The sequence below is a fragment of the Berghia stephanieae genome, chromosome 10 (genome assembly GCF_034508935.2).
Source record: "Berghia stephanieae isolate SIO BIC M18660-M18661 chromosome 10, UCSD_Bste_1.3, whole genome shotgun sequence".
In the NCBI taxonomy this organism is placed as follows: domain Eukaryota; kingdom Metazoa; phylum Mollusca; class Gastropoda; order Nudibranchia; family Aeolidiidae; genus Berghia; species Berghia stephanieae.
In genome coordinates, this window is record NC_088369.1 from 36,589,799 (window position 1) to 36,617,298 (window position 27,500).

Here is a 27,500-nt window from a genome sequence, read left to right on the forward strand (position 1 = left end):
AGTAACTGGCTCTAAACTATCAGAACAATGACGGACGCCCTGATGAAATATTTCTCCAGATGAGCATAAAAGTGTGTCCAGAGGATCAAAACATTATAAATATGATCATGTATTGACTTTCTGATCACATGACATATGAAAAGTTCTAGCCAGCGTGAAGAATAAAAAGCACCGATTTTCTTTGTTTAGAACCAGACTGCTCGCCGTTGCTGGGCGACGTGACATCAGATTAGTGAATCCAATTCTTTAGAGCAATATGGCCAATGAAGTTGTAATCCCGCGGTAATGAGTAATTCTCACCAAACTGTATTAACCAGACTATAAACTTTCAAGGTTACACATTGTTTTGTGTGTTGGTCCGTTATACATCCGGATGGCACTGTTGTGAGTCTCTTAGTCAAGCGCACACTAGCTATAGATAGAACAAAGATGACGTCATTCAGACCTTTATTATTGTTTTTTGTTTTTTTTGCAATCCGCTTTTATGAGTAATTCTCACTAAACTGTGATATCTAGACTATAAAAGTTCAAGGTTACACATTGTTTTGTGTGTTGGGCCGTTATACTTCCGGACGGCAATGTTGTGAGCTTCTTAGGCAAGCGCATACTATCTAACTATAGGGACAAAGAATTATACTTACTGGTGATAAAAACTGTCTCCTTGATGAAAAGAGCTGATGGTGGCGATGCCTTCCACCGATGCCCCAAGGTGTGACAAGTATGGCGCCCTGGTCACATTGTCCACAAATTTTAGTTGCTGGAGGAGAGGAATAATAATACTAACAATAATAATAATAATGATAACAATGATAATAATATAATAATAATGATGATGATGATGATGATGATGATGATGATGATGATGATGATGATGATGATAATAATAATGATAATACAACAACAATTACTACTACTACAATTAACACTACTACTACTACTACTACTACTACTACTACTACTACTACTACTACTACTACTACTACTACTACAACCACTACTACTACTACTACTACTACTACTACTACTACTACTACTACTACTACTACTACTACTACTACTACAACCACTACTACTATTACTACTACTACTACTACTACTATTAATGATAATGATAATAATAGAAAACTGCATTTATATTATGATTAGCCAGTGGTAAACACCATACTATAATAATATTATACCCTGTGTAATCCTATTTCATCTCCTGACGGTCTTTTGCCGTACTGGCGGCGCCTGATGGGTCACAACGACGACTGTGTCGCACTCTTGAAAAAACAAATTTAGAAATTTGGCCAGAAAATTCATCCTTCAAATATCGATCGATTTAAATGACCCTCCCTCGTCATTTGAGTCATTGCAAAGTCCAAGGTTTGAAAGTTTTTGCTAAGACGAGGGTCATTTAAATCGATCACTATAATTTGAAGGACGAGTTTTCTGACCAAATGTCTAAATATGTGTTTTTCTTCTCTTTGTCTCTGTCTCTCTCTTGTCTCTCCCCCATCTGTCTCTCTCTCTCTCTGCCTCTCTCTATCTGTCTCTATTTCTCCCTCTCCCCCCCTCTCTCTAATAATAATAATAATAATAATAATAATAATAATAATAATAATAATAATAATAATAATAATAATAATAATAATAATAACAATAATACACATTTATACAGAGCCCATTCTCGTCTAAAACACAAGCTCTGGCCACTTTACAAAATAAATTATCAATTTTGAGTGGAAAAAAATCTCTCTCTATGTCTCTCTGTACAGTGTTTGTTGGTTGTTTTTAAAAAGTTATTTATCTCTCTTCTTTTTAAAAAGAGGGTCCAAATCCTCACCTGTAATGTAGGTGCAAAAAGGTGAACAAGAAGACAGAAGGTGAGGGCCAGTGGAATGATGACCACCGTGTCCCAGGGGAATTGAATGGCGATGAGAAACAAAGCTGACAGGACCAGGAATACGTTCTGGAGAAACAACTCGCAGTTTGTGGCAAGCCGGACATCAACTGGAAAGAAGACAAGAAAGAAGATATACTCTTCTGTTACTGCAACGACACCAGGATGATTACATTAACTCATTCAACCCCAACACTGACTATATCCGTAGTTTACCGTAGCCATCGTTAACTTATAGATAGTATGCGCTTGGCTAAGAAGCTCATAACATTGCCATCCGGAAGTATAACGGACCAAAACACAAAACTGTCTGTATCCATGAACGTTTATAGTTAGGTTAATACAGTTCAGTGAGCATAACTCATAAACGCGGATGGCAAAAAAAAAATAAAAAAATCATAAAGACCTGAGTGACGTCATCTTCGAACTATCTATAGCCTGACACCGTAGGTATCGTTAACTTATAGATGGAATGCGCTTGGCCATGGAGTTCACAACATTGCCATCCGGAAGTATAACGGACCAACACACAAACTCTCTGTAACCATGAACTTTTATAGTCTGGTTAATACAGTTTAGTGAGAACAGCTCACAAACGCGGATGGCAAAAACAATAACAAAGGCCTGAGTGACGTCATCTGCATACTATCTATAGCCTGACACTGATCATAAAGTGACATCAAAATGCCAGTCTTTGGCCACAAAAGAAAACAAATCGTGAGTTGTATTCAATAGTTCAACCAATGGGATCACTTGTTTCCATGAGCACTACTAACGACAACTCACGAGGCGGTGCAAAAAACAAATAATGACGTCAAAATGCCAGTCCTTTTGGATTTCAGTGTCAGGCTATAACATGACGATGGCTACGAGTTTACCCGGGTTACTTTTACACCAAGCCTATTTATTACATTTTTCTGAGACAAATTATAGGCGTATCTAGTATCAAAGCTAATGTTTTCAGTTTTTGCGTGTTACTGATAGTTGAATAAAAATATCTATGTACATGCTCATTTTTTATATATTTTTCCCAGTTTTGAAAAGTAGTAAAAATCTCTTGGATTGAGTGAGTTAAACATGGACATTTGGCAATATGGATATCCGTATTCAACAATAGTTTCATTCTTGTTTTCATTTAGATTAAATTTATCTCGTGTATTCCACACCATGACTGAGTCAGTTGGTTTTTATCAAGAAAAAGAAGAGGAGGAGTAAGAGGAGGATGGTGAGGAGGGAGAGGAGGAGGAGGAAGAGGAGGAAGAATATGAGGAGGGTGGAGAATAAGAAGAAGAATAAGAAGATGAAGGCGGAGGAGGAGGAGGAGGAGGAGGAGGAGGAGGAGACGGAGGAGGAGGTGGAAGAGAAGAAGAAGAAGAAGAAGAAGAAGAAGAAGAAGAAGAAGAAGAAGAAGAAGAAGAAGAAGAAGAAGAAGAAGAAGAAGAAGAGGAAGGAGGAGGAGGAGGAGGAGGAGGAGGAGGAGGAGGAGGAGGAGGAGGAGGAGACGGAAGATGAGGAGGAGGAGACGGAAGAGGAGAGGGAGGTGGAGAAGAAGAAGAAGAAGAAAAAAAGAATAAGAATAAGATAACGAAGAAAAAGAAGATTATGATGATGATGATGATTATTATTATTATGATGATGATGATGATGATGATGATGATGATGATGATGATGATGATGATGATGATGATGATGAAGATAATAAGAATGAGCCCTTACTTTCATCGATGTCAGCTGAAAACCTGTTGAGTATAATACCAATCGGGGTGGTGTCAAAGAAGGTCATCGGACTAGCTAGGGTGGACTTGAGGAGATTTTTGTGGAGACTGCCCGACGCTCTCAGCAATAGCTGGGGAAAGAAAGAAAACAGTTAGTGACTGAATGTCATTGTAAGAATTGCAGGATTTCTTCAAATTGAGTGATGATGAAATATATAGACTTATCTAAAGCCTTTAATTCATGGGGTGTTGTTTAACTCTCTCCTTACCAGGCATTTTTAGAATTTCCCCCGAAAATTCCACCCACCCAACACGAAAATAGAATTTTCTTACTCAAACAAATAAGTAACAAGTGCGTTCTATACAGAATATATTCAGCAAAATGAGTTCTACAACACAGTGTTTAATATTTATAGCTGTAATCAAAGCATGTCTTTAAATTTTGTGATGTACAAGAGAAATCAGAATGAGGAAACTGACGGTTTCACCTTCACCGTAACGAATGTGACGATTTTCCTATAGTTGGTAAGGAGAGGGTTAAAAGGCTTATGGGATTGGTGGTGTTTTAAAAAAAATTATTTTTCTAGATTCAATTGCATGTTCTCTTACAATCAAAACCAAAAAAGTATTGATGGAGTTGAAATATTTAATTTGAGACCTTTTACAGCATGTGTTCCTCAGAGCTGTGTTTTGAGACCCCGCCCTTCTTAATTCGTTGTAATTCATTCTTTTTTCTTTTAAAACTAAATTCTCTTTATCTGGATCATCTCGATTTGGTAACAGATTGACAACATAAGTCAAATGTAATATGGTGAACTTTAAATTTGAACTTTGAACCTTGAACTTAAGACCCTTACCTTGATAAAGAAAGCGGATCGAGCCACGAGTATAAGAAGCATGGCAAGTAAGAACATGGCGTATACGAAGGCATAGGTGTGTAGATGGGGGTTATCAAGGACACGTCCTAAGTGATGATCGTTGTGGTTATGAGGATTAACTGTTGATGATAATGACGACGATGACGATGACGATGACGACAACGATGACGATGGTGTAGTTGTGACATTGTGGAGGGTTGACGATATTATAATGGATACAACGGAGTTGGCACTACTACTGTTGTTGTTGCTGACGATGTTGTAGGAAAGGTTGCTGTTGTTGTTGTTGTTGTTGTTGTTGCTGTTGTTGGCACCATTTTTGAACATATTATTTTGCTGAGGAATAAAGAAAAAAGTGAGGTTTTATATAGCGCAATAACCACTAAACGTGCTCAAAGCTCTTTACAATAGGTCCCTGACCAACAACCAAGTTCCATTTATTCCTCTTTACCATAGCACTGACCTTCTCGGTTCCAGCCAATTCCATCACTTTCTCTGTTGTTATAAAAACTTGAGCTTTTCTATAGCGCAATATCCACTAAACGTGCTTACAGCGCTTTATAAATACTCCCTGACCATCAGCAACATTTAACATGTAGAACGAGACATGACGCTTGTTTAGGCGATATTATATAAGGTTTTTTTCGACAGAGACAAAGCTGTTAACGGCCAGGCACTCATTTATACCTGAGTACGGTGATAGAATGTGAGTAAAGAGCCTTTTCCAAGGACTCAACTATGCGCCGAGTGAGGCTCAAACCCAGGACCTTCCGATCCGAAAGGGAGGTCATACCACTAGATCACATAGCCGAAGAAAGGTCAGAAATTCTTCAGAAAGAAAATGAATCTTTATACTAAAAACACTTTGTTTAAATACGACATATATATATATATATATATATATATATATATATATCCTTTCTTTAAAAAATATAACATTGTGGAGAACATTGTGCTTATTTGAGTCAATAAAAAAAATTGATACGGCACACAACTCTACTGAAATATTTGAAAATTAGAAATGTATTTTTTACAGATAGATAAACAGATAACTTGATTTCCTTTTATAATTTAAAGTCAATTTGAAAGTTCGTTGAGTCAAACAGATAATATCATAAAATATGTACCGACGACACTTGGCTCCCAAAATCAACTAATTTTGACACTGTAAAAAGTTGTCAATTTGCGTCATCTATTTATGACATCAAGTATTATTATTACTTCCGTCGTGTTGTTGATTTAGCGGTGATCAGTTTTGTTATGATATGTTTGTGTGTGTGTGTGTGTGTGTGTGTGTGTATGTTTGTGTGTATGTGTTGTGTGTCGTGTATACATGTACGTGTGTGTGTGTTGGCATTTTTCAGCAAATCGTGGGATTCATAGTGATATTATTCACTTGATCACATGAAGGTATTTCAGTCGCCATTTTGATTCTTTTTTTACTATTAGGGTTAGCTCGAGAGGTTAGTCATAAGAGTTATTAAAGGTGCTAGGGTGTTTGTTTTTCCATAAGTTAAGTAAAGGGGAGACATTCCGAAAGCTCCTACATCCCCAGTATTCTTTAAATTTGTATTTTCACCGTTGATATTTTGTCAGGCATTTATTTATTCAGTTTGTCATATAGAAGTATTTTAAAAACTCTAGAACAATAGATAGATTTGTGAAAGTTTAAAATTTCATAATTTGACCATTGTTTTGATTTTCGGCCGCCATTTTGATTTGTTAAATCTTGAAAGGTAGTGCAAAGCAGTCCGAGAGTTGTTTTTTTTCTATTAGGGTTAGCTCGAGAGGTTAGTCATAAGTCTTATTAAAGGTGCTAGGGTGTTTGTTTTTCCATAAGTTAAGTAAAGGGGAGACATTCCGAAAGCTCCTACATCCCCAGTATTCTTTAAATATGTATTTTCACCTTTGAACTTTTGTCAGGCGTTTATTTATTCAATTTTTCATGTTTTTTCTATTAGGGTTAGCTTGAGATCGGATGATTTTTTTCTTCCTATTAGGGTTAGTCATAAGTCTTATTAAAGTGCTAGGGTGTTTGTTTTTCCTATTAGGGCTAATTAAAGGTACTATGTTTAATTTTTTCTTGGGGTTAGTTGAGGAAATATATTATTAAATATATTATTGGGCCACACAGAAAAATCAACCGAAGATATATCAAATTACACAGACAACGTTGTTTACCAATCTGCCCTCATTAAATGATGGTGAGTACAGTATCGAATGAAAATAGTTCTTTCCCCGCGAAATTGCGGGCTTTTTACTAGTATATATATATATATATATATATATATATATATATATATATATATATATATATATATATATATATATTGTTTTTTACAAAAGTTACTTCCACCCATGTTCATTGTGCTTTCCAATATTTTCAATATTTCCCTTGACAGGAGATTAGTTGGAAATAAAACAAACAAAAAGATTCATTATTACATTGAGTAAAAATCGGCAGAAAGTCGCTTTTCTTGTGTTTGATTTCCGGTTCCGTTATTTACTCCAAAACAATGACCACATCCAATCTCACACTTACCTGATTGCCATCGCCCTGGTTGAGCCAGTAAGCCAAAAAGCCAGTGGTCACCGACTGAATGGCGATACTGACCATGAAACTGACCAACAAAGACAGGAACACGACCCAGCCGCCCATGTGACGTATGTAGGACAGATAGGTGGTCGACCTCACCCGGCAGTCGGGCTGGTCTCGAGAGTTGACCAAGTCCTCCAGATTCACTGTGTGGAAAAAATGAAAAAAAAAACGTTTCGGGATTTAACCTTCTCCTTACCACCTTGCGGCAAAATCGTCCAAATACGCTTCAACAGTCGTAACGTCACATCCCTCGTAATGACGGATGGTAACAGTAACTGACTCTAAACTATCGGAACAATGGCGGACGCCCTTATGAAATATTTCTACGACGGGCAAAAAAGTGTATTTTGGCTTTTACACATTCTGACCAAAGACATATGAAACGTTCAAGCCAGCATGAAGAATAAAAAGTAAAGATTTTCTTTGTTTAGAACCACGATGGCCGCCATTGCTGGGCGACGTGACATCAGACTATTGAATCCAATTATTACGACATAATATACCGTTTTCTTATTCAGATTTATTTCGTACATCACGAATTTTAAAGAATGATCTTTGTTTAATTAATAACAACATAAAGTTGTTTTGTAGAGAGATTGCGTTTTTAAAAAATCTATTTTTTCTGCTGGGTAAGTCTGCCATTTAGGAAAAATACTGAAAATGATTGGTAAGAGAAGAGTTAACACTCTGGTTTATCTTTCTTATTTAACCCTTAAAACGGATAAAAATCGAATTTTGTCATTAGTTTTTAAAAAGTAATCTAGTAATTGAAGTAATTTTGTGGCGAATGTTAAGAAAACGACGTTTCGGCACACAACCTTATTAATTTGTACTTACAGCTATCATACTCCTCGGCAGCTGATGAGGTTCCTGACAAGACGCTAAACTGATGTTGCACTCCAGTCTTCATGGACATCAAACTCATCTGACGATTCAGCTCCTTCTTTTTCACCTTAGAGAAACCACGCTGCAGTATGGACACAGCTGGAAAATAAACATACATACACTTTAAACGTTATAGGCTATGTGGTCTAGTGGTCGGATCGGAAGGTCCTTTGTTCGAGCCTCGCGCTCGGCGCATAGTTGAGTCCTTGGAAAAGGCTCTTCACTCGCATTCTCACACCGTACTGAGGTGTAAAATGAGAACCTGGCCGTTAACAGCGTTGTTAAAAAATTGTCCAAAAAATTGTAATATCGCCTAACAGACGTCATGTCCCGTCCTAGATGTTAAATGTTGTTGTTGACCAGGGATCCCCTGTAAAGCGCTTTGAGCACATTTAATGGATATTGCGCTATATAAAGCTCATTTTAATTTTTTTTTTTTAAAGATAGAACAAAGATGACGTCTCTCAGGTCTTTGTTATTGTTTTTTTTTTTTGCCATCCACGTTTATTAGTAATTATCACTAAACTATATGAACTAAACTATAAAAGTTCATGGTAAGCATAGTTCTGTGTGTTGGTCCGTTATACTTCCGGATGGCAATTTTTTGAGCTTCTTAGTCAAGCGCATACTATCTATATCTCAAAGCTCTTTACATAGACATTGTTTGTTTTTTTAATGTGTATTTTCACTTGCACTGGACAGAGATTTATGGAAACAGATCACTTACTAGATAATAGAAACAGACTATGACACACTTGAAGTAACACACACATTCACAAACAGGCCTAACTACTGATAGAATGAATATGACGTCATCCAGGTCTTTGTTATTGTTTTTTTGCCATCCGCGTTTATGAGTAATTCTCACTAAACTGTATTACCCAGAATATAAACGTTTAAGGTTACACATAGTTTTGTGTGTTGGTGCGCTATACTTCCGGATGACAATGTTGTGAACTCCTAAGCCAAGCGCATACTATCTATACAGATACAATCTAACAAAAGAGATCGCTTTTCTATAAAGCAACATCCTCAAAATACAATAAATACATCTGGAATTAGTAATGTATTTATGTCTTTATTGTTTTTTTTGTTGTTGGCTGAAGAAGGGTTTTGAACCTGAAACGTTCCGTGTTTGGTACTTTTTTTTTTGTTCTTTTTTTGAAGCTGTTCTATTCATATTTTTGCTTATTACTTTTTACAATAAAAATAGCTATGATATACACACCATCTCTCTGTTGCTTCTTCTCTCCCTGAAATCTCTCCTTGGGGAGTATCTCGTATTTGCTGTTTGAAAGACTGTACAGCTACGAATGCGGCTATGTGGTCTGGTGGTGTGACACTCGCTTTCGGATCGGAAGGTCCTTGGAGAAGACTCTTTACTCACATTCACTCATCGTAATCAAGTGTAAAATGAGTACCTGGTCGTTAACAGCGTTGTCTTCGTCGGAAAAAAAATTGTAATATCGCCTAACAGGCGACATGTCTCGTTCTACATATTATTACGTGTTGCTGTTGATCAGGGTCCCTTTGTAAAGCGCTTTGAGTACGTTTAGTGGATATTGCTCTATATAAAAGCTCAATAGAATGCGCAATTAATCAATGCTATTCCTTTTAAAGATGCCTTTTAATGTGCTTACAATAACGAAACTCAGAATCTGACAGCCAATCATATCCGCCACTATCAACACGGCTGCCAGATGGCCACGTTTGTATGCCAAAATTAGCCACAGAGAGAATCGCGTTTCTATTACCGATGAGGTTTTCAAATGGCTCACAGTAATAGTAGTGTGTGGCCACGTGAGGTTCTATTTTGCCACTTTTGAATCGAAATTGGCCACGAAACATTTTAGCCACCTGGCAGCCCTGATCAAGGAAGCATAAAATAAAAATAGCTATGATCTACTCACAGTCTCTCTGTTGCTTTTTGCCTCCCTGCATTCTATCCTTGAGGATTCTGTCATACTTGCTGTTGTATAGAGTGTACAGCTCCGAGTATTGCGTGTTGGAGGCCATCAGTTCCTCGTGACTCCCGAAGGCCACCACGTAACCGTCATGCATGTATAGGACTTTGTCACACTTGGGGAGGTACTGAAAGGGTTAAAGAAAAAAAAAACTTGAGTATTTGTATAACGTCTCGGGTTCGAGCCCCCATTGCTAGATGACAGTAGAGCCACGTCTCTCTGGCCAGGCGGAGTTGTCGTACCAGTAAGGTCGCGAGTTCGAGCTCCGCCGATAAATTTTTATTCTCTATTGTCTTCTGGCACTTTCCTACTAACTTCTTTTCCTGTTATTATAAAACATAAGTGCCTGCTCCACTCACTTTTCTGAATTAACAAAAATAATCAAAGCGCTTTACGAGAGGTCCGTAATCAACAGCAACACTTAACATGTGGTGCGGCTATGTGGACTTGTGGTATGACACTCGCTTTCGGATCGGAAGGTCCTGGGTTGAGCCTCGCTCGGCGCATAGTTGAGTCCTTGGAAAAGGCGCTTTACTCACATTCTCTCACCGTACTCAGGTGTAAAATGAGTACCTGGCCGTTAACAGCGTTGTCTTTGTCGGGGAAAAAATGTATTCTCGCCTAACTTGCGTCATGTCCCGTTCTACATGTTACATGTTGCTGTTGTTCAGGGATCCCTTGTAAAGCGCTTTGAGCACATTAAGTGTATATTGTACTTTATAAAAGCTCAAGTTAAGTTTAGGAGTAGACATGACGCCTGTTAGACAAGATTACAACATTTTTCAGACAGAGACAAAGCTGTCATTGACCAGGTACTCATTAAAAAAAATATCTGAACATACTTAAGAGCCTTTCCCAAGGATTCAATTACAGAACTGCCTACTTGAAATTTTTAAAAAATTCGTAGTTTCCAAGGGGAAAAAAAGGGGAAAAGTCACTTTAAATAGCTTTACAAATAAACAATTTGCCCTCAACATGGTCCAAAAGTGCTCCAGAGTCCTGAATGTAGGTTCTAAGAAGCTAGACTTTCTTTTTCAACAAAATTTATTGAATCAGACACCTATGCAGTTCTGTATCTAGGGCCAAAAAAATCGTATTTCTACGAAATTTTCGTAATATTAGACAGGTCTGCAATTTTGCGTTGCTCAGCATAGGACTCAAACCGTAGATCTTCCGACCCGAAGGCGAGTGAGTGATATACCACTAGACCACTTAGCCTTAAAGACAAGTGTGAAGAGCATGGCGTCCAATGGTTTATCTATATCGCATCAAACGTTTTCAATGAATCCAATTTTTGAGCACTATATGGAATTTATAAAAATGAGTTCCCTCCAAGTGATGTGTGATCATGAATTAATACAGTCCTGTTGTGTAGAATCGATTTGATGCACAAGGCAAAGATGCATTGCACCATATAAATGCTCAAACATTGCTTGCAATACTCGCAGTAATTCTAATATCAATCAGCCCAAACTGCAATGACAGAATATTTCCTTCATAGCAACAAATTTGTACGGAGACCACCAACATCAATAGTAACTACTCTGAACCAGGATCTCTCTACATATCAGAAAGTTATGGATGCAGATAAGGCCGAATTAATCCCTGAAGAACTAAGAAATACTGCAGTGCCCTCCGTACTATAGTCAAAACAAGATCTTGACAGCCTCAAAACTCTGGCCCAGGACCGTGACCAATGGAAATAATTAACAACATGGATGGAGAGAGCATCTATACTCATCGACTATGACTGAATCACACAATTCTCAGCAAGCGTCATTTGGACTGCGAGGATTACCACTACTACTATTGCTTGCTTTTCAATAAATGTCATAGCACAAACACGCTATAACAATAAGTTACCTCTAAATGATGTGTGACCATGAACACAGTCCTAGTGTGTAGAATCATTGTGATGCACTGGGCAAAGATGCATTGCACAAATTATATGCAAAAGATATTGTTTGTTTTTCAATAAATGTCATACCATGTGCGGCTATGTAGTCTAGTGGTATGGCACTCGCTTTCGGATTGGAAGGTCCTGGGTTCGAGCATCGCTTGACGCATAGTTGAGTCTTTGGAGAAGGCTCTTTACTCACATTCTCTCACCGTACTCAGGTGTAAATGAGTACCTGGCCGTTAACAGCGTTGTCTCTGTCCGAAAAAAAGTGATATCGCCTAACAGGCGTCCTGTCCTGTCCTATAATTTGTTAAATGTTGCTGTTGGCCAGGAACCCCTTGTAAAGCGCTTTGAGCATGTTTAGTGGATATTGCGCTATATAAAATTTTATTCAATACCAAAAGCACACTACAACAATAAAATAATACGTTACCTCTAAATGATGTGTGACCATGAACACAGTCCTGGTGTGTAGAATCGTTTTGATGCACTGGGCAAAGATGTGTCTGCCAACGTTGACGTCCACGGCACTGAGTGGATCGTCCAGAAGGTAGATGTCAGAATTACTGTACAACGCCCGTGCCAGGCAGATTCGCTGCTTTTGCCCTCCCGACAACGTGAGGCCTCTGTCACCAACCTGGAAAGGGGGGGGGAGGGGGGGGGGGATTCGGTGTGAATGAGTGACACATGATTTCAAAAGTGCTTCATCTTGGTCATCAAGTCTTGGAACCGCCGGAATTTATCCCGGCTTCTATAGATAGTTCGAAGATGACGTCACTCAGGTCTTTGTTTATGTTTTTTGCCATCCGCATTTATGAGTAATGCTCACTGAACTATATTAACCCGACTATAAACGTTCATGGATACACACAGTTTTGTGTGTTGGTCCGTTATACTTCCGGATGGCAATGTTATGAGCTTCTTAGCCAAGCGCATACTATCTATTGATGCATTGCGTTTAGGTAAAATACTCATAACATCCGCCAGTCGGATTTGACGTACAACAATACACAAAACTTTGTTTAACCTTGACCCGTTTATGGTCTGGTTGATAGGATTTAGTGAGTACTAAAAATCATAAAAATGGATGCCTAAAATCAATAACAAAGAGCTGAGGGACGTCATCTTCGTTCCTTTTATAAAGTAAAACGGACAATCGGAATTGCTTGCCATCCTTTGGATAGGATAGTTTATCGCAAAGTAATTTCCGTCAGATCAAACAAGAGCTAAGCTCCTCGAGTACCGTTTGATGGACAGGAAGGCCAGAGAAAAAACCCCCAAAAGACTCGACTGCATCTGAGATCGATCTTGGTCCCTTTGCGTGTTATGCGAGCGCTCTACCAACTGAGCTTATGAGACTCCCTTGTTGCTCTTGAGATTGAGTTTTAAAAAAAAGTAAAGAAAGCATTTTTGGTAGTAAATGGGCAAAAACCCTTAATAATGTTGAAAACCTTTTTTTTTTCTTTTTTTTTTTTTGGGGGGGGGGGGGGGGGGGAATTAGCAAGGCAAGAGTTAAATCTTTCAAGTGCGACTATGTGCTCTAGTGGTATGACACTCGCTTTCGGATCGGAAGGTCCTGGATTCGAGCCTCGCTCGGCGCATAGTTAAGACTCCTTACTCACATTCTCTCGCCGCACAGATGTAAAATGAATACCTGGCCGTCAACAGCGTTGTCTCTGTCGGAAAAAAATATAATATCGCCTAACAGGCGTCATGTCTCGTTCTACACGTTACGTTTTGCTGTTGGTGAGGGACCCATTGTAAAGCGCTTTGGATATTGCGCTATATAAAAGCTTTCAAGCGAGTAAAATAGAATTTACCTCCACTTCATCCCTGGTGCTGAAAGTCTCGAAGTCTTTGTCCAGCTTTGTTGCACTGATGATTCTGTCGTATCTGGAGAGGGAGGTGGGGGGGGGGGGGGTGGTTGGGAGGTATATGGGATGGAGTCGTGGAAGAGGGAGAGAGTGGGGGAGGAGAAGAGGAGGAAGGGGGAGGGGTGAGGGTGGATGATTGAAGAAAGAGTAGAAGCAGTTGTTATTTCAATTCGATGTTTATAAACTTTTGCCCCTATTAAAAGTTAATGACAACTTAGTAAATTATGGGGTCACTTTGAATAATCTTAGTTTTTAATTCGTTTAAAAAAAATAGATAGCAAGCAGCAAGCATTTAATTCTCTCCTTACCAGCCATGTTCAAGATTTTCCCGAAAAATTCATACTCAACTAACACAAAAATATATTTTTTATCGCTCAAGCACAATAGCAGTAAAATTCTTGCCATATATATATTTTCTTTTGCAAAACATGCTCCACAACAAACTTTTCATTTTTTAAAAATGTTATGATCTACCAAAGAAATTTGAATAAGAAAAATGTTGGTTGTATCGTAACGAATGTGACAATTTTCCTATAGTTGGTAAGGAGAGGGTTGATCACGTGACCCTAAAACAATTCTACTACGATTTGAAATAGTTCTAAAATGGTTTGATAGTTACTCATGAGTATAAATAGTTGACACGCAATGTCGACAAGTAAAAAAGATCTCTGATGTCTGTCTGGATGTTAAGAGCTGTATCAATATTTTTTTATAATTTCTGTTATTAGCAGCTGAAGAAGGGTTTTGAGCCCGAAACGTTCCATGTTTGGTGTTTTGTCATTACTATACCATTTTCTTCCTTTTTTTTTTTTTGCTGGCGCTGAAATGAACTTAGTGTGTTGCAAGCGCCATAAAACCCTTAAAAACAAAAACAAAACAAAAACAAAACAAAAACAACCCAGACCCCCCCCCCCCCCCCCCCCCCCCAAAAAAAAAAGAACAAAAAAAAAACAAACAAAAAACAACAAAACAACAAAAACCAAACAAACAAAAAAACAACAACAAACAAACAAGGGGTTATACTCATTTTGGTTCAACATTTATTTTAGAAGTTCAGGCTTTTAAAAAGATATTTAAAATGTCAATGTGTTCCCATCGATGCGATGCCATAAAATTACCTGAATTTGTCGAACGGTCTACCAAACAAAATGTTGTCTTTTGCCGTGCCGTTCATCAACCAGGGGTCCTGGCTGAGAAAAGCCACTGATCCTGAGACTCGTATGTCTCCCTCTGTCATCTGCATCTAAAACAAAATGTCACACAGAGATCAATACTGGTAGAAGCACAACAACATCATCATCATTATCATCATCATCATCATCACCATCATCATCATCATCATCATCATCATCATCATCATCATCATCATCATCATCAACAACAACACAGCAGCAACAACAACAACAACAACAACAAAAACACAGCAACAACAACAGCAACAACAACAACAGCAACAACAACAATAACACAACAACAACAACCAAAACAACAACAAGAACAACAACAACAGCGACAATAACAACAACAACAACAACAACAAAAACAAGATAAAACGTCACACGATTATTAATCGGCCCGCATAAAATAATGTTAAAAATGATTCTAGTAGGTACTTACTCTTCCAAGAATGGCTGACAACAATGAACTTTTCCCTGAGCTTTTCATCCCACATATACCAATCAATTCTCCCTGAAATTAGATAAAATATGTTACAAATGTCAGACATTAAACAATTTGCTACCACCCAGTGTCTCCTCTTACTGGTGGAGAAGCCTGGCAACTTCTCACCTAGTTTTAAGGAGTGTCTGTCCCCGCCCCCTAGAGGGATTGAATTTGTCCAAACCGACTTCCATCTCGTATATTCATCTCTGTTCGTAGTCAGGGAAGCTGCGAACAAGGGTCGCCGGGACTTATTGTGAGGGACAATTGTTGATCTGTAAAGTCAACCAAAGCGACTACAATTTATATCTATTTAAAAACTACGAATTTTTACATTTTCAAGTTGGCAGGTCAGGTGTTGAAAGATTACATTTAAATATTATGGTCGGATCTTGCCAACGTGTTCTCACTTGCAGGTCTGATATCCCAGAAGGTTATGGCCACATCGGTGTAATAGAAAATTGAAAATTGAGCCTTTATATAACGCAATATCCACTAAACGTGCCCAAAGCGCTTTTCAAGGGGTCCCTGACCAACAGCAACATTTAACATTTAGGACCTGACATGACGCCTGTTAGTCAATATTACATTTTTTTCGGACAGAGACAACGCTGTTAACGGCCAGGTACTTATTTTACATCTGAGTACGGTGAGAGAATGTGAGTAAAGAGATCTTCTCCGAAGACACAACTATGCGCCGAGCGAGGTTCGAACCCAGGACCTTCCGATCTGAAAGCGAGTTGTGTCGTACCACAAGACCACATAGCCGTATTGTAATTAAAACACTCTCAGACCAGCTCAAAATATTGGACTTTACAATTAATTCTAAATCAAACCCATGTTTGCGTTGGGCATTTTTGCAGACATGCGAATAATATATCCTGCCCATGCAGGCCCTCACCTTTTTAATATTGATGTCCACTTCTCTGAGAGCCAGGACCACACTAGAAGTCGTGCTGTCTCTCTTGGATTCCCCCGTGGAAGATTCCGTGGACTGGTTTCTGTGGAGAAGAGCGCTGGCTGCCGAGGCGTTCTCAATGACGTCGGGCTGTCTGTCTTTCGGCTGATTGATGATGCTTTGACTTTGGCGATTCAGATTGGGCAGTTCCTTCACGTCTTCTACATTTAACCCTCCTATGACGCTGTCCTCCTCTCTAGTTTCTGAGGACCAACGAGAAAATGAACAATATAAACTTGGCTAAGAAGTTCACAACATTGCCATCCGGAAGTATAACTGGCCAACACACAAAACTGTGTGTAACCGAGATCGTTTATAGTCTGGTTAATACAGTTCAGTGAGAATTACTCATAAACGTGGATGGCAAAAAACAATAACAATGACCTAGTGACGTCATCTTCGAACCAACTATACAAAACTATACAATAAAAAAATACTTTTCGTAGAGACAATTCGAGTATGGACTAACTGACAAAACGTGCGAAATACTCTCTTTTTCTTTCAATTTATCTGGAGTTTAAGTGATGTATTAATGTTTTTATTGATGTTGTTGATAGCTGGTGAAATGTTTTGAGTCCGAAACGTTCAGTGTTTTGTGAAGTCTCAGGTTTGAGAGTTCTTGCCAAGATGAGGGTCATTTAAATCGATTTATATTTGAAAGACTAGTTTACTGGCCAGATGTTTATATATGTGTTGTTGTTTTTTGCAGAGTACGGCAGTTTAGATAGAACGAAGATTACGTCACTCAGGTCTTTGTTATAAGATTTTGCCATCCGCGTTTATGAGTACTTCTTACTAAACTGTATTAACCTGACTATAAAAGTTCATAGTTACATATAGTTTTGTGTGTTGGCCCTTTATACTTCTGGATGGCAATGTTGTGAGCTTCTTAGTCAAGTGCATACTATCTATACCACATAGCTTAATTAGATGTGTGACTATACCATATTTTCCTTACCGAAATCACATTCTTCATCCGACTCCCAAGTGAGAGACGCCATGTTGATTTCCACCGCCATGTCTTTGTCTTCAACTTCTGCATAAACGGTCTGCTCTTCCATCAGTAAAATGTCCTGGGGATGAGAGAAAGGAAATATTTCGAGATCATGGAGATCCTGGCAAGTAGGGGAGCAGCGTGGCTCAGCGGTACGGTCTTTGCTTCCTACCCGAAAGGTACCGAGTTCGATCACCCGCTGCTGCGTTGTGTGGCCTTAAGCAAGTCACTTCGCCCTAGCTCACTTTGCGGCGCTGCTCTGCGGCTGACACTTGGGTTATTCCAGTCTTCCCTTGAAATAAACCCTAAAGACAAATTTCCCCTTTATCTATTTTTTATTTTATAGTATAACTTGCCAATAATATATAAAAAGTAAAATTAAATTAATATTAAATTCCCTTCATTCATCCTCATGAGGAAATTTATCTCTAGAGTCTATTCTAAGGGAAGACTGGAATAACCCAGGCGTCAGCCGTAAGGTGCAGCGCCGCAAAATGAGCTAGGGCGACGTGACTTGCTCAAGGCCACACAACGTAGCGTGGTATTCGAATTCGGTACCTTTCGGGTACGAAGCAAAGACCGTGATGTCAGATTATCAAACGTTAAATTTCACTAAATCCAGATTTTAAAAAAGAATAATCATTTAATTATTTTTTAAAAATTAGTATTTTTATCAGAGATAATGAAATCAAGAATTGATCCTATAGATAGTTCGAAGATGACGTCACTCAAACCTTTGTTATTGTATTTTGCCATCCGCGTTTGTGAGTAATTCTCACTATCGTGTATTAACCAGACTATAAAAGTTCATGGTTACACACAGTTTTGTGTGTTGGTCCGTTATACTTCCGGATGGCAATGTTATGAGCTTCTTAGCCAAGCGCATACTATCTATAGATAGTATGCCGATGACGTCACTCAGGCCTTTGTTATTGTTTTTGCCATCCGCGTTTATGAGTAATGCTCACTGAACTGTATTAACCCGACTATAAACGTTCATGGATACACACAGTTTTGTGTGTTGGTCCGTTATACTCCGGATGGCAATGTTATGAGCTTCTTAGCCAAGCGCATACTATCTATAACGAAATAGGAAATCGATTGAGGGAGAGAATAAAATATTTCTTACCCTCTTGCGTTTTAGAATTCGAATCTTGTTTACAACGTGCACTCGAAAGCTGGTGCATCGGTTTAGAACACGTTCGGAATAGGCTTCAACAGTCGTGACGTCACTTCCCTCGTAATGACGCGTAGTAACTTAGTAACTGGTTCTAAACTATCGGAACAATGGCGGACGACTTATGAAATAAGTGAAATTCTTATGAAAATTATTATGAAATTCGGGGCAGCGTGGCTCAGCGGTACGGTCTTTGCTTCGTACCCGAAAGGTACCGAGTTCGATCACCCGCCGCTGCACTGTGTGGCTTTGAGCAAGTCACCTCGCCCTAGCTCAATTTGCGGCGCTGCAGAGCGACTGACGCCTGGGTTATTCCAGTCTTCCCTTGGAATAGACCCTGGAGACAAATTTCCCCTGTGGGATGAATAAAGGGAATTTTCATTTTCATTTTCAAATACTTCTCCGACGAGCATAAAAGTGAATCCAGAGGAGAAAAACATTATAAATCTGATCATGTTTTGACTTTTATATGTACATTCTGATCACATGATATGTGAAAAAGTTCTAGCCAGCATGAAGAATAAAAAGTACCGATTTGCTTTTTTAGAACCAAGCTGCTGGTTGCTGGACGGACGTGACATCAGACTACTGAATACTATTCCATAAATCAAGCGTGTAAGACCAAATGGTTATATTACCTTGTATCGCGACATAGCCACTCGTACGTCTATCAAGGTTTGAACTCCATATAGGGCGCACGCCAGGGAAAAACTCATCGCATAGAAGACGGAAATGATGGTGAAAGCCTGAAATGACAAGAAATAAAAAATTATGGTTAAAAAAAATAACACATGCTGAATATTTCTGATTTGTTTGGGAATGAGAAGCAATTTCTTGCTATATAGGACATAACATGAGTACTTGTCACTAAACTGTATTAACCAGACTATAAAAGTTAATGGTTACACAGAGTCTATCGCTAATATGGCAAATGGCTGAGTAGATAAGGCATTGGATTTATACCTGGACGCCACGGGTTCGAACTCCTCGTAGGCATATTGATCTTTCTTAAATCTAAAAACTTAGATCGTATGACTGACTTTGCTGCGCTGTCCTGCGGCGACTCCTGAGTTAGCTCGGTGTTTTCTCTAGACAAATCCGACAGAAAAATCTCCGCTGATGATTTATGCCTAAAGGAATTTTTATCAAAACGATTGTATATTTTATTTATTTTCATTTATTTATGACATTTTATTTTTGTTTATGTCAGTAATCAACGTACTTAAAATAAATAAAAACCAAAACATATACAGAGCAAAATCCACTAAACGTGCTCAAAGCGATATACAAGGATTCTCTAGTCTAGCCAACAACAACAACACCTACACATCTAGGACAACACATGACGCCTGTTATGCGATAGTACTTTTTCCCTGACAGATACAACGCTGTTAAAATCAATTCAAAATGTACTCATGTCACATCTGAGTACTATGGGAGAATTTGAGTCACCTTGAGCCTCTCTGAGTGGGACTCGAACCCTGGACTTTCCGGTCCGCAAGTGATGTCATACCACAAGACTACATTACTTCACTTTACGCGGGTGGGTGTGGGGGGGGGGGGTCCTAAACATTTTAGACAATTTGTTAAATTTGATGAAAAATAGACATTGATAAATACCTCAGCTGCCGTTAAGTTGTTCCCGCTAAGGACGTAACCCAGAAACAGGAAGGCTGAGGCAATGACGGGGATCATGGGTACCAGTGACGTCACCACAGACTTCAGGAATGAAGCTCTTTCTAGGGCGTGCTGTTCTTTTTGTCTGCAGCCTGTTGCCATGGAAACGAATTTGAATTTATTTGATATGATATAAAATGAATGAAAGGATAGATAGATATATATATACATTGTCGCCATAGATTCTCAATTTTGTGTTTATACATTTTCATGCATGCCACGTATGTAAACGAATTTACATTTTTTGGATGAATAAAGTATATCTTATCTTATTTTATCTTATAAATGAATCATTCAGTGACGCGAAGTCCCAGGTTTGAGAGTTTGTTTTTTATGTTTGTTGCCATGATGAGGATCATTTCAATCGATCAATATTTGAAGGACGAGTTCGCTGGTCAAAATTTTTAATCCGACTTTTTCAGAGTACGGCAGTTAAAATCCTTTGTAATAAAAACGTAAGAGTTTGAGAAATATAATGTAGATAGAACGAAATTGACGTCACTCAGATCTTTGTTATTGTTTTTTCCCTTCCACGTTTATGAGTAATTCTCATAAATCTGTATTATCCAGACTATAATAGTTCATGGTTGCACAGAGTTTTGTGTGTTTTTCCCTTATACTTCCGGACGGCAATGCTGTAGCTTCTTTGGCAAGCGCATACTATCTATAGATAGTATGCGCTTGGCTAAGAAGCTCATAACATTGTCATCCGGAAGTATAACGGACCAACACACAAAACTGTGTGTATCCATGAATACAGTGAGCATTACTCATAAACGCGGATGGCAAAAAACAATAACAAAGACCTGAGTGACGTCATCGTCGAACTATCTATATTATAGATAGAACGAAGTCGACGTCACTCATGTCTTTGTTATTGTTTTTTCCCATCCATGTTTATGAGTAATTCTCACTAAAGTGTATTAACCAGACTATTTATAAACGTTTAAGGTTGCGCATAGTTTTGTGTGTTGGTCCGTTATATTTCCGGATGGCAGTGTTGTGACTATCTTAGCCAAGTGTTTACTATCTATTATATCGTATGCGCTTGGCTAAGAAGCTCTGGTCAATGCAGTTTAGTGAGAATTACTCATAAACGTGGATAGCAAACAAAAAAGAAAACAATAACAAAGACCCGAGTGTTGTCAACTTCATTCTATCTATTCCTATTTTGAACGTGCATCGATTGGGAACACGTCCGGAACTGACCTCTGAACTCTGAATAATAATAATAATAATAATAATAATAATAATAATAATAATAATAATAATAATAATAATAATAATAATAATAATAATAATAATAATAATAATAATAAAGTGTTCATTTATAGCGCTAAACGCCGAAGCCTCAAAGCGCTTTACAATATACTTGTCAAACCATAAACACACTCATACCGAGCCAAACAAACACACACACTAACTATGCAAGTTTTACAAAACGAAATTAATTGACATTCAACAAAATGGAATTTTAAAAAAATAAATAATAATAATAATACTGACCTCTGAACTCTGAATTCACCTCTGAACTCTGAACTCACCTATGATTCTTTTGATAAAGGACGACTGCCACCCGTTCATCTTGATAAGCTTCATACAGGTGAGTACCTCTGTCATTAGCCCCACCTGTAATTTGGATTGAAATGAAATTGGAACAAATGAGCAATGTCACATTATCTCATTAATCTGTAGTGATTCATTCATCCTGTTTTCTAGATAAAGGAGAAACCCGAAACGTTCATTTGATGTGTTTTTGTTATTAAATTGAAGCTTACATTCAATTTCACATTATTATTTATTTTTTCGAGCTCCGAACATTTACATTAGATACATATCGAACGCTTCTTTTTGTTTACTTTCCAAGATTTTTCTACAACAGAGAAGACCTATCAAATCTCTTTGTCGTCTATCTGGAATTTAGTAATGCATTTATGTCTTTATTGTATTTTTGTTTTTGGCTGAAGAAGGGTTTTGAGCCCGAAACGTCCCCTGTTGGGTATTTTGTTCTTTTTTTTTTTTTTTTTTTTTTTTTTTTTGAAGCCGTAACACTTATTTTTGTTTATTAATATTTATGTACTTGAGAATGAGAAAGATTAATATAAATTATGTTTAAAACCCTCCCGAGTTCACCCTCGTTGAAATTCGAACAAATTTGGTAGATTTCCCATCCATATGAACTCGAGACACACACACACACACAGAGAGAGAGAGAGAGAGAGAGAGAAACAGAGAGAGAGACACACAGAGAGAGAGAGAGACAAAGAGAGAAACAGAGAGAGAGAGAGATAGAGAGAGACAGAGAGAGAAACAGAGAGAGAAACAGAGAGAGAGAGACAGAGAGAGACATAGAGAGAAAGAGAAAGAGAAAGAGACAAAGAGAGAGAGAGAGACAGAGAGAGAGAAAGAGAGAGAGAGAAAGAGTGAGAGAGAAAAAGGGAAAGAGACACGGAGAGAGGGACAGAGAGAGAAACAGAAAGAGAGAGAGAAAGAAAGAAAGAGAGAGACACGGAGAGAGGGACACAGAGAGAGAGAGAGAGAGAGAGAGAGAGAGAGAGAGAGAGAGAGAGAGAGAGAGAGAGAGAGAGTTAAATCATCTCACCCTTTTCCCTGTCAAGTCAACAGCCTTTTCTCTGAAATGTTCAATTCCATCGTTCAAAAATTTCTGGAGAGTAAAAAGGAGAGTATTAAAAAAAAACAAGATAAATTGAAGGAAATTTCGGCTTTCGCCTTGTTATATTTCTTTTGAGGTTTTCCTTTCTTCCAATTAAAAAAAGGGCCACAAAGTAGGATAGAAAGGGAGTGTGTGTGTGTGTGTGTGTGTGTGTATGTGAGAGAGAGAGAGAATATTGAGAGAGAGAGAGAGAAGGAAGGAGGGAGATAGATAGGTTTATATATATATATATATATATATATATATATATAGAGAGAGAGAGAGAGAGAGAGAGAGAGAGAGAGAGAGAGAGATAGAGAGAGACGGAGAGAGAGAGAAGAGAGAGAGAGAGAGAGAGAGAGAGAGAGAGAGAGAGAGAGACTAAAACTGGATTCAAACTCATAAGATTTAAGTCAACGACAATGTCCCTTCGAACAGAATTGTAACGGTTAATCAAAAGCAAATGAAACATCACAACTAGAATAGAGTGGAGGGCAAGAGAAAAAATCAAACAAATAAGCAAAAAGAACAAAAAACAAAAAACAAAAGAAAAAAAAAAAAAAAAGAGAAATAAAAATTAAAATAATAAAAAAAAAAAATCATCAAAAATATTCGTTTATGGTGCAAGGGACATAACTGATCAATTTATTTGGATATTCAAGGATAGTTGCGGTAATCTCCCTTGTGTTAATGAAATTACCGAGTCGTTTTACTTTGACAAAATACTTACTGTACTATATAGATCGATAAAAAAAAATGGGAAGTAGACATTTTATCTTACTAGATATTTCAAATTATAAAGTGGCGTGTAAAAATAGATTTAGGTTTTTTATAGCGAAATATCCGCTAACGTGCTCAAATCGCTTTACAAGGGGTCCCTGACCAACAGCAACATGTAACATGTAGGGCATGATGCCTGTTAGAAGATGTTATATTTTTTTTCCGACAAGGACAACGCTGTTAACGGACAGGTACTCATATTACACCTGAGTGCGGTAAGAGAATGTGAGTCTCAACCATACGACGAGCGAGGCTCGAACCCCGTATCTTTCGATCCGAAAGTGAGTGTCATACCACAAGACCACATAGCCGCACATGGCTTACACGAACACAGAAATGATAGATGTATGCGTTTAAGTATAATATACAATGATATGCACAATAATAAAGCGCAATTCTGTGCTTTCATGTATATCAAAAATAGCCCTTCAGAGTCATAAGGCTCACGGAGCCGGAGCCTATCCCGGTTTCTACGGCGTGAAACGGGCAATAATAGCAGTTTTTTGCTAACCGTTGGATAGGACGCTTGTCTCTTACAAAGTACTTTCTGTCATATTGTGGGCTTATATGTTATTCAATCAATGACAGAGTCAACAGACATGTCATATAATTCTGCTTGAACATCTAAATCATATGGTGATAAAGATAAAGGGAGTAAATCTGACTCATAAATGTTGTTAATTCATGAGTCAGATTTACTCTCTTTATCTTTATCTCCATTTTATTGACTCATTTAGGCACCTTTATATATTAGTTTTACATCTAAATCGTCACCGTTTATCATTTCCACTTTTTTAATCCACCCACTGTACTCGATTACTGCAATAATATGATACTACAATAACCTTATTATGTGACACTTTCTGGTATATCTAAATGACCCAGCTACCCAATCACTGCTTCGAGTGTAATGCGAGTGTTCTACCAACAGAACAGCTAGAAGGATCTCCGTCGTCTAGATAATACATCAAAATGCATTCCAAATGTCTCTGAGTCTGACACAGGCGGTAAATAAAATAACGCTAAAAACAAAACAAAACAAACAAACAAAAAAACAGAAACAAAAAAGAAAAGAAGCAAACAAATACATTAAAACACACACAAAAAAAAACAAACAAAAAACAATACAACACAAACAACCCAAAACAAAACAAAAATCCAAAAAACAAAAAACAAACCCCAAACAACAACAACAAAAATCAAACAAAAGCTAATATATATAAAACAACATAACAACAAACTTACAATGATAATGAATACAGCGATGTAGGTTGCTATAGCAACGAGGCCCCAGTATCTCATGAGGAAGCATAGGTAGACGGAGCCCACGAGGAATATGAGAGGGCCCCCGATGATGAAGGGCCCGTTGGCCATGGCCTCGAAGACTCTCTGGCCATCGTGGCTAAACATGTTGACCAGTTCCCCGATGTTCCAGTCCTTGAGGCTTCTGAGTTTGAGTATTTTCTTGTACAACAACCCCATGGCGCTCGAGCGCCCTCTGGTGCCTGTCATGGAAAAAAGAGGGAAATAGAATCATCTCTTTTTTTAACACACTCAATCCTAGAGATTTTTGCTACTTTTCGAAATTGAGCATGTACATAGATAGTTTTATTCAACTACAATTAACATGTTAAAACTAAAAACATTAGGTTTGATACTACGTACGTCTATAATTTGTCTCAGAAAAAATGTAAAAAAAAAGGCATGGGGTAAAAGTAACGCGGGTAAAACTACGGATACAGTCGGTGTTAGGGTTGACACAATAATCATTTTACACAAATTCGGTATAGATAGTTCAAAGATGACGTCACTAAGGTCTTTGTTATTGCTTTTTGCCATCCGCGTTTATGAGTACTTCTCACTAAACTGTATGAACCAGACTATAAACGTTCAAGGTTACACACAGTTTTGTGTGTTGGTCTGTTATACTTCCGGATGGCAATGTTGTGAGCTTCTTAGCCAAGCGCATTATAGGCTGGTTAATACTGTTCAGTGTGTTGGTACGTTATATTATCCGGCTAGCGGAAGTCGTGAGCTTTTAGTCTAAAGGCACATCATCAATATGAGGATCTACCCAAAAATTCGTTGTTATGACGTTCGCCACAAAAAAAAACACTCCTTATTTATTTGGAAAAACTAAGGAAAACATTCAATTTGAGTTTTACAGTTGCATAATGTAAAATAAACTAAATTAAAAAAAGGAAAACATCCAAAAATTAAAAACAAACAAACAAAAAAAAAAAAAAAAACAAAACAAAAAAAACAAAAACCATACAAAGCTGGCGATCTAGCTCCAACAAAATATCAGAAATAACGTTCACACTTTTCTGACCCAAAAAAAAAGCTAAACTTTAATTAATTTAAAAGCTTTGGACGTTTCAGGTACAAACCCTTCGTCAGCACAGTGGGAACAAAACATACAATGGACGTTTCGGGTACAAACCCTTAGTCAGCACGGTGGGAACAAAACAGACAATGGACGTTTCGGGTAGCCTACAAACCCTTCGTCAGCACGGTGGGAACAAAAACAGACAATGGACGTTTCGGGTACAAATCCTTCGTCAGCACGGTGGGAACAAAACAGACAATGGACGTTTCGGGTACAAACCCTTCGTCAGCACGGTGGGAACAAAACAGACAATGGACGTTTCGGATACAACCCTTCGTCAGCACAACATTGTTGTGCTGACGAAGGGTTTGTACCCGAAACGTCCATTGTCTGTTTTGTTCCCATACGAAGCCTCTCCATTTTCACTCTTTTGGTAATATAATGGGTATGTATGATCGTCACTCACCGTTGAAATAGTTGTGGCTCCAGGCCAGGGAGAAGGTGAAAGATCTACAAAACTCGCAGGCGATGAGAGAGCACACAATGATCAGACCTGTGTTCAAGTCGGGTGTGTCAGATGAGATGTGTTGTAGGAGGAAACGGAGAATGTATGCCTGGGGGTAGGGGGGGGAGGAAGGGGGGGGGGGAGGAAGGGGGGGGGGAGGGTAAATATGATGAGACAGGATTGATGAATAGAAGGAATGAATAAAGTTGACCCCACTCCGCTCTTTGTTCTTTTTTTTTTTGACCATCTGTTGAGTGATTAGTACTCTTACAGACGATAGAAGGAACGAAATTGACATCACTCAGCTATTTGTTATTGTTTTTCTACAACCATGATAATTTCTCATCAAATTTTATAATTGACGAACGCCGTTCAATCATACACATAGTTTTGTGTGATATATCCGGCTGGCGAATGTTGTAAGTATTTTAACTAATCGCATAACATCATTACAAGGTATTGATAGAACGAAATGACGTTACTCGGGTCTTTGTTATTGCTTTTTGCCACCCGTGTTTATGAGCAATTCTCACGAAACTGTATTATCCAGACTATATATAAACGTTTAAGGTTACACATAGTTTTGTGTTACCATTACCCTCCGTGATACTTCCAGATGGTAATGTTCTGAGTTCTTAGCCAAGCGCACACTATCTATTGATCAAGCAGTAGAACAGTGGGTATTTTACCTAGACACATACCATCGACAGCAAAAACCTTCATTCTATCTTTTGACTTTAAACTATGAAGATTACGAATATCACCAATACTCAAATTAAATGCTATCTATGTTTACCGACTTGAGATTGCATACGCTTGGAGGCCCGCCCTAAATTTCTTGTCTGTATATTGTCATTCTAGTCTCGGGTTACATATAGTTTTGTGTGTTAATTAACTCACTCAATCCTAGAGATTTTTGCAAATTTTCAAATTTTGAAAAAAATGTAGTAAAAATGAGCATTTACATAGATATTCTTATTCAACTACCATTAACATGTAAAAACTAAAAACATCTATAATTTGTCTCATAAAAATATAATAAATAGGCATGGTGTAAAAGTAACCCGG

General features: G+C 38.1%; 1 protein-coding gene across 8 annotated transcripts in view; it reads right to left on the reverse strand.

The window, feature by feature from the left end:
* Positions 1 to 27,500, reverse strand: part of LOC144981069 (ATP-binding cassette sub-family C member 5-like) — an 85,166-nt gene that overhangs the window by 17,215 nt on the left and 40,451 nt on the right. For all 8 annotated transcript variants that reach the window (XM_078929174.1, XM_078929179.1, XM_078929175.1 and 5 more), the window contains exons 6-24: positions 26,394 to 26,541; positions 24,844 to 25,103; positions 22,768 to 22,830; positions 21,710 to 21,794; positions 20,109 to 20,257; positions 19,127 to 19,234; positions 17,276 to 17,390; positions 16,261 to 16,520; positions 15,318 to 15,389; positions 14,819 to 14,943; positions 13,647 to 13,719; positions 12,260 to 12,463; positions 9,873 to 10,053; positions 7,915 to 8,061; positions 7,021 to 7,220; positions 4,458 to 4,814; positions 3,602 to 3,731; positions 1,829 to 1,995; positions 642 to 757 (exon numbers count right to left, since the gene is read on the reverse strand). In XM_078929174.1, the coding sequence (XP_078785300.1) occupies positions 642 to 757; positions 1,829 to 1,995; positions 3,602 to 3,731; positions 4,458 to 4,814; positions 7,021 to 7,220; positions 7,915 to 8,061; positions 9,873 to 10,053; positions 12,260 to 12,463; positions 13,647 to 13,719; positions 14,819 to 14,943; positions 15,318 to 15,389; positions 16,261 to 16,520; positions 17,276 to 17,390; positions 19,127 to 19,234; positions 20,109 to 20,257; positions 21,710 to 21,794; positions 22,768 to 22,830; positions 24,844 to 25,103; positions 26,394 to 26,541 (2,960 nt within the window). The remainder of the gene's footprint in view (positions 1 to 641; positions 758 to 1,828; positions 1,996 to 3,601; positions 3,732 to 4,457; positions 4,815 to 7,020; positions 7,221 to 7,914; positions 8,062 to 9,872; positions 10,054 to 12,259; positions 12,464 to 13,646; positions 13,720 to 14,818; positions 14,944 to 15,317; positions 15,390 to 16,260; positions 16,521 to 17,275; positions 17,391 to 19,126; positions 19,235 to 20,108; positions 20,258 to 21,709; positions 21,795 to 22,767; positions 22,831 to 24,843; positions 25,104 to 26,393; positions 26,542 to 27,500) is intronic.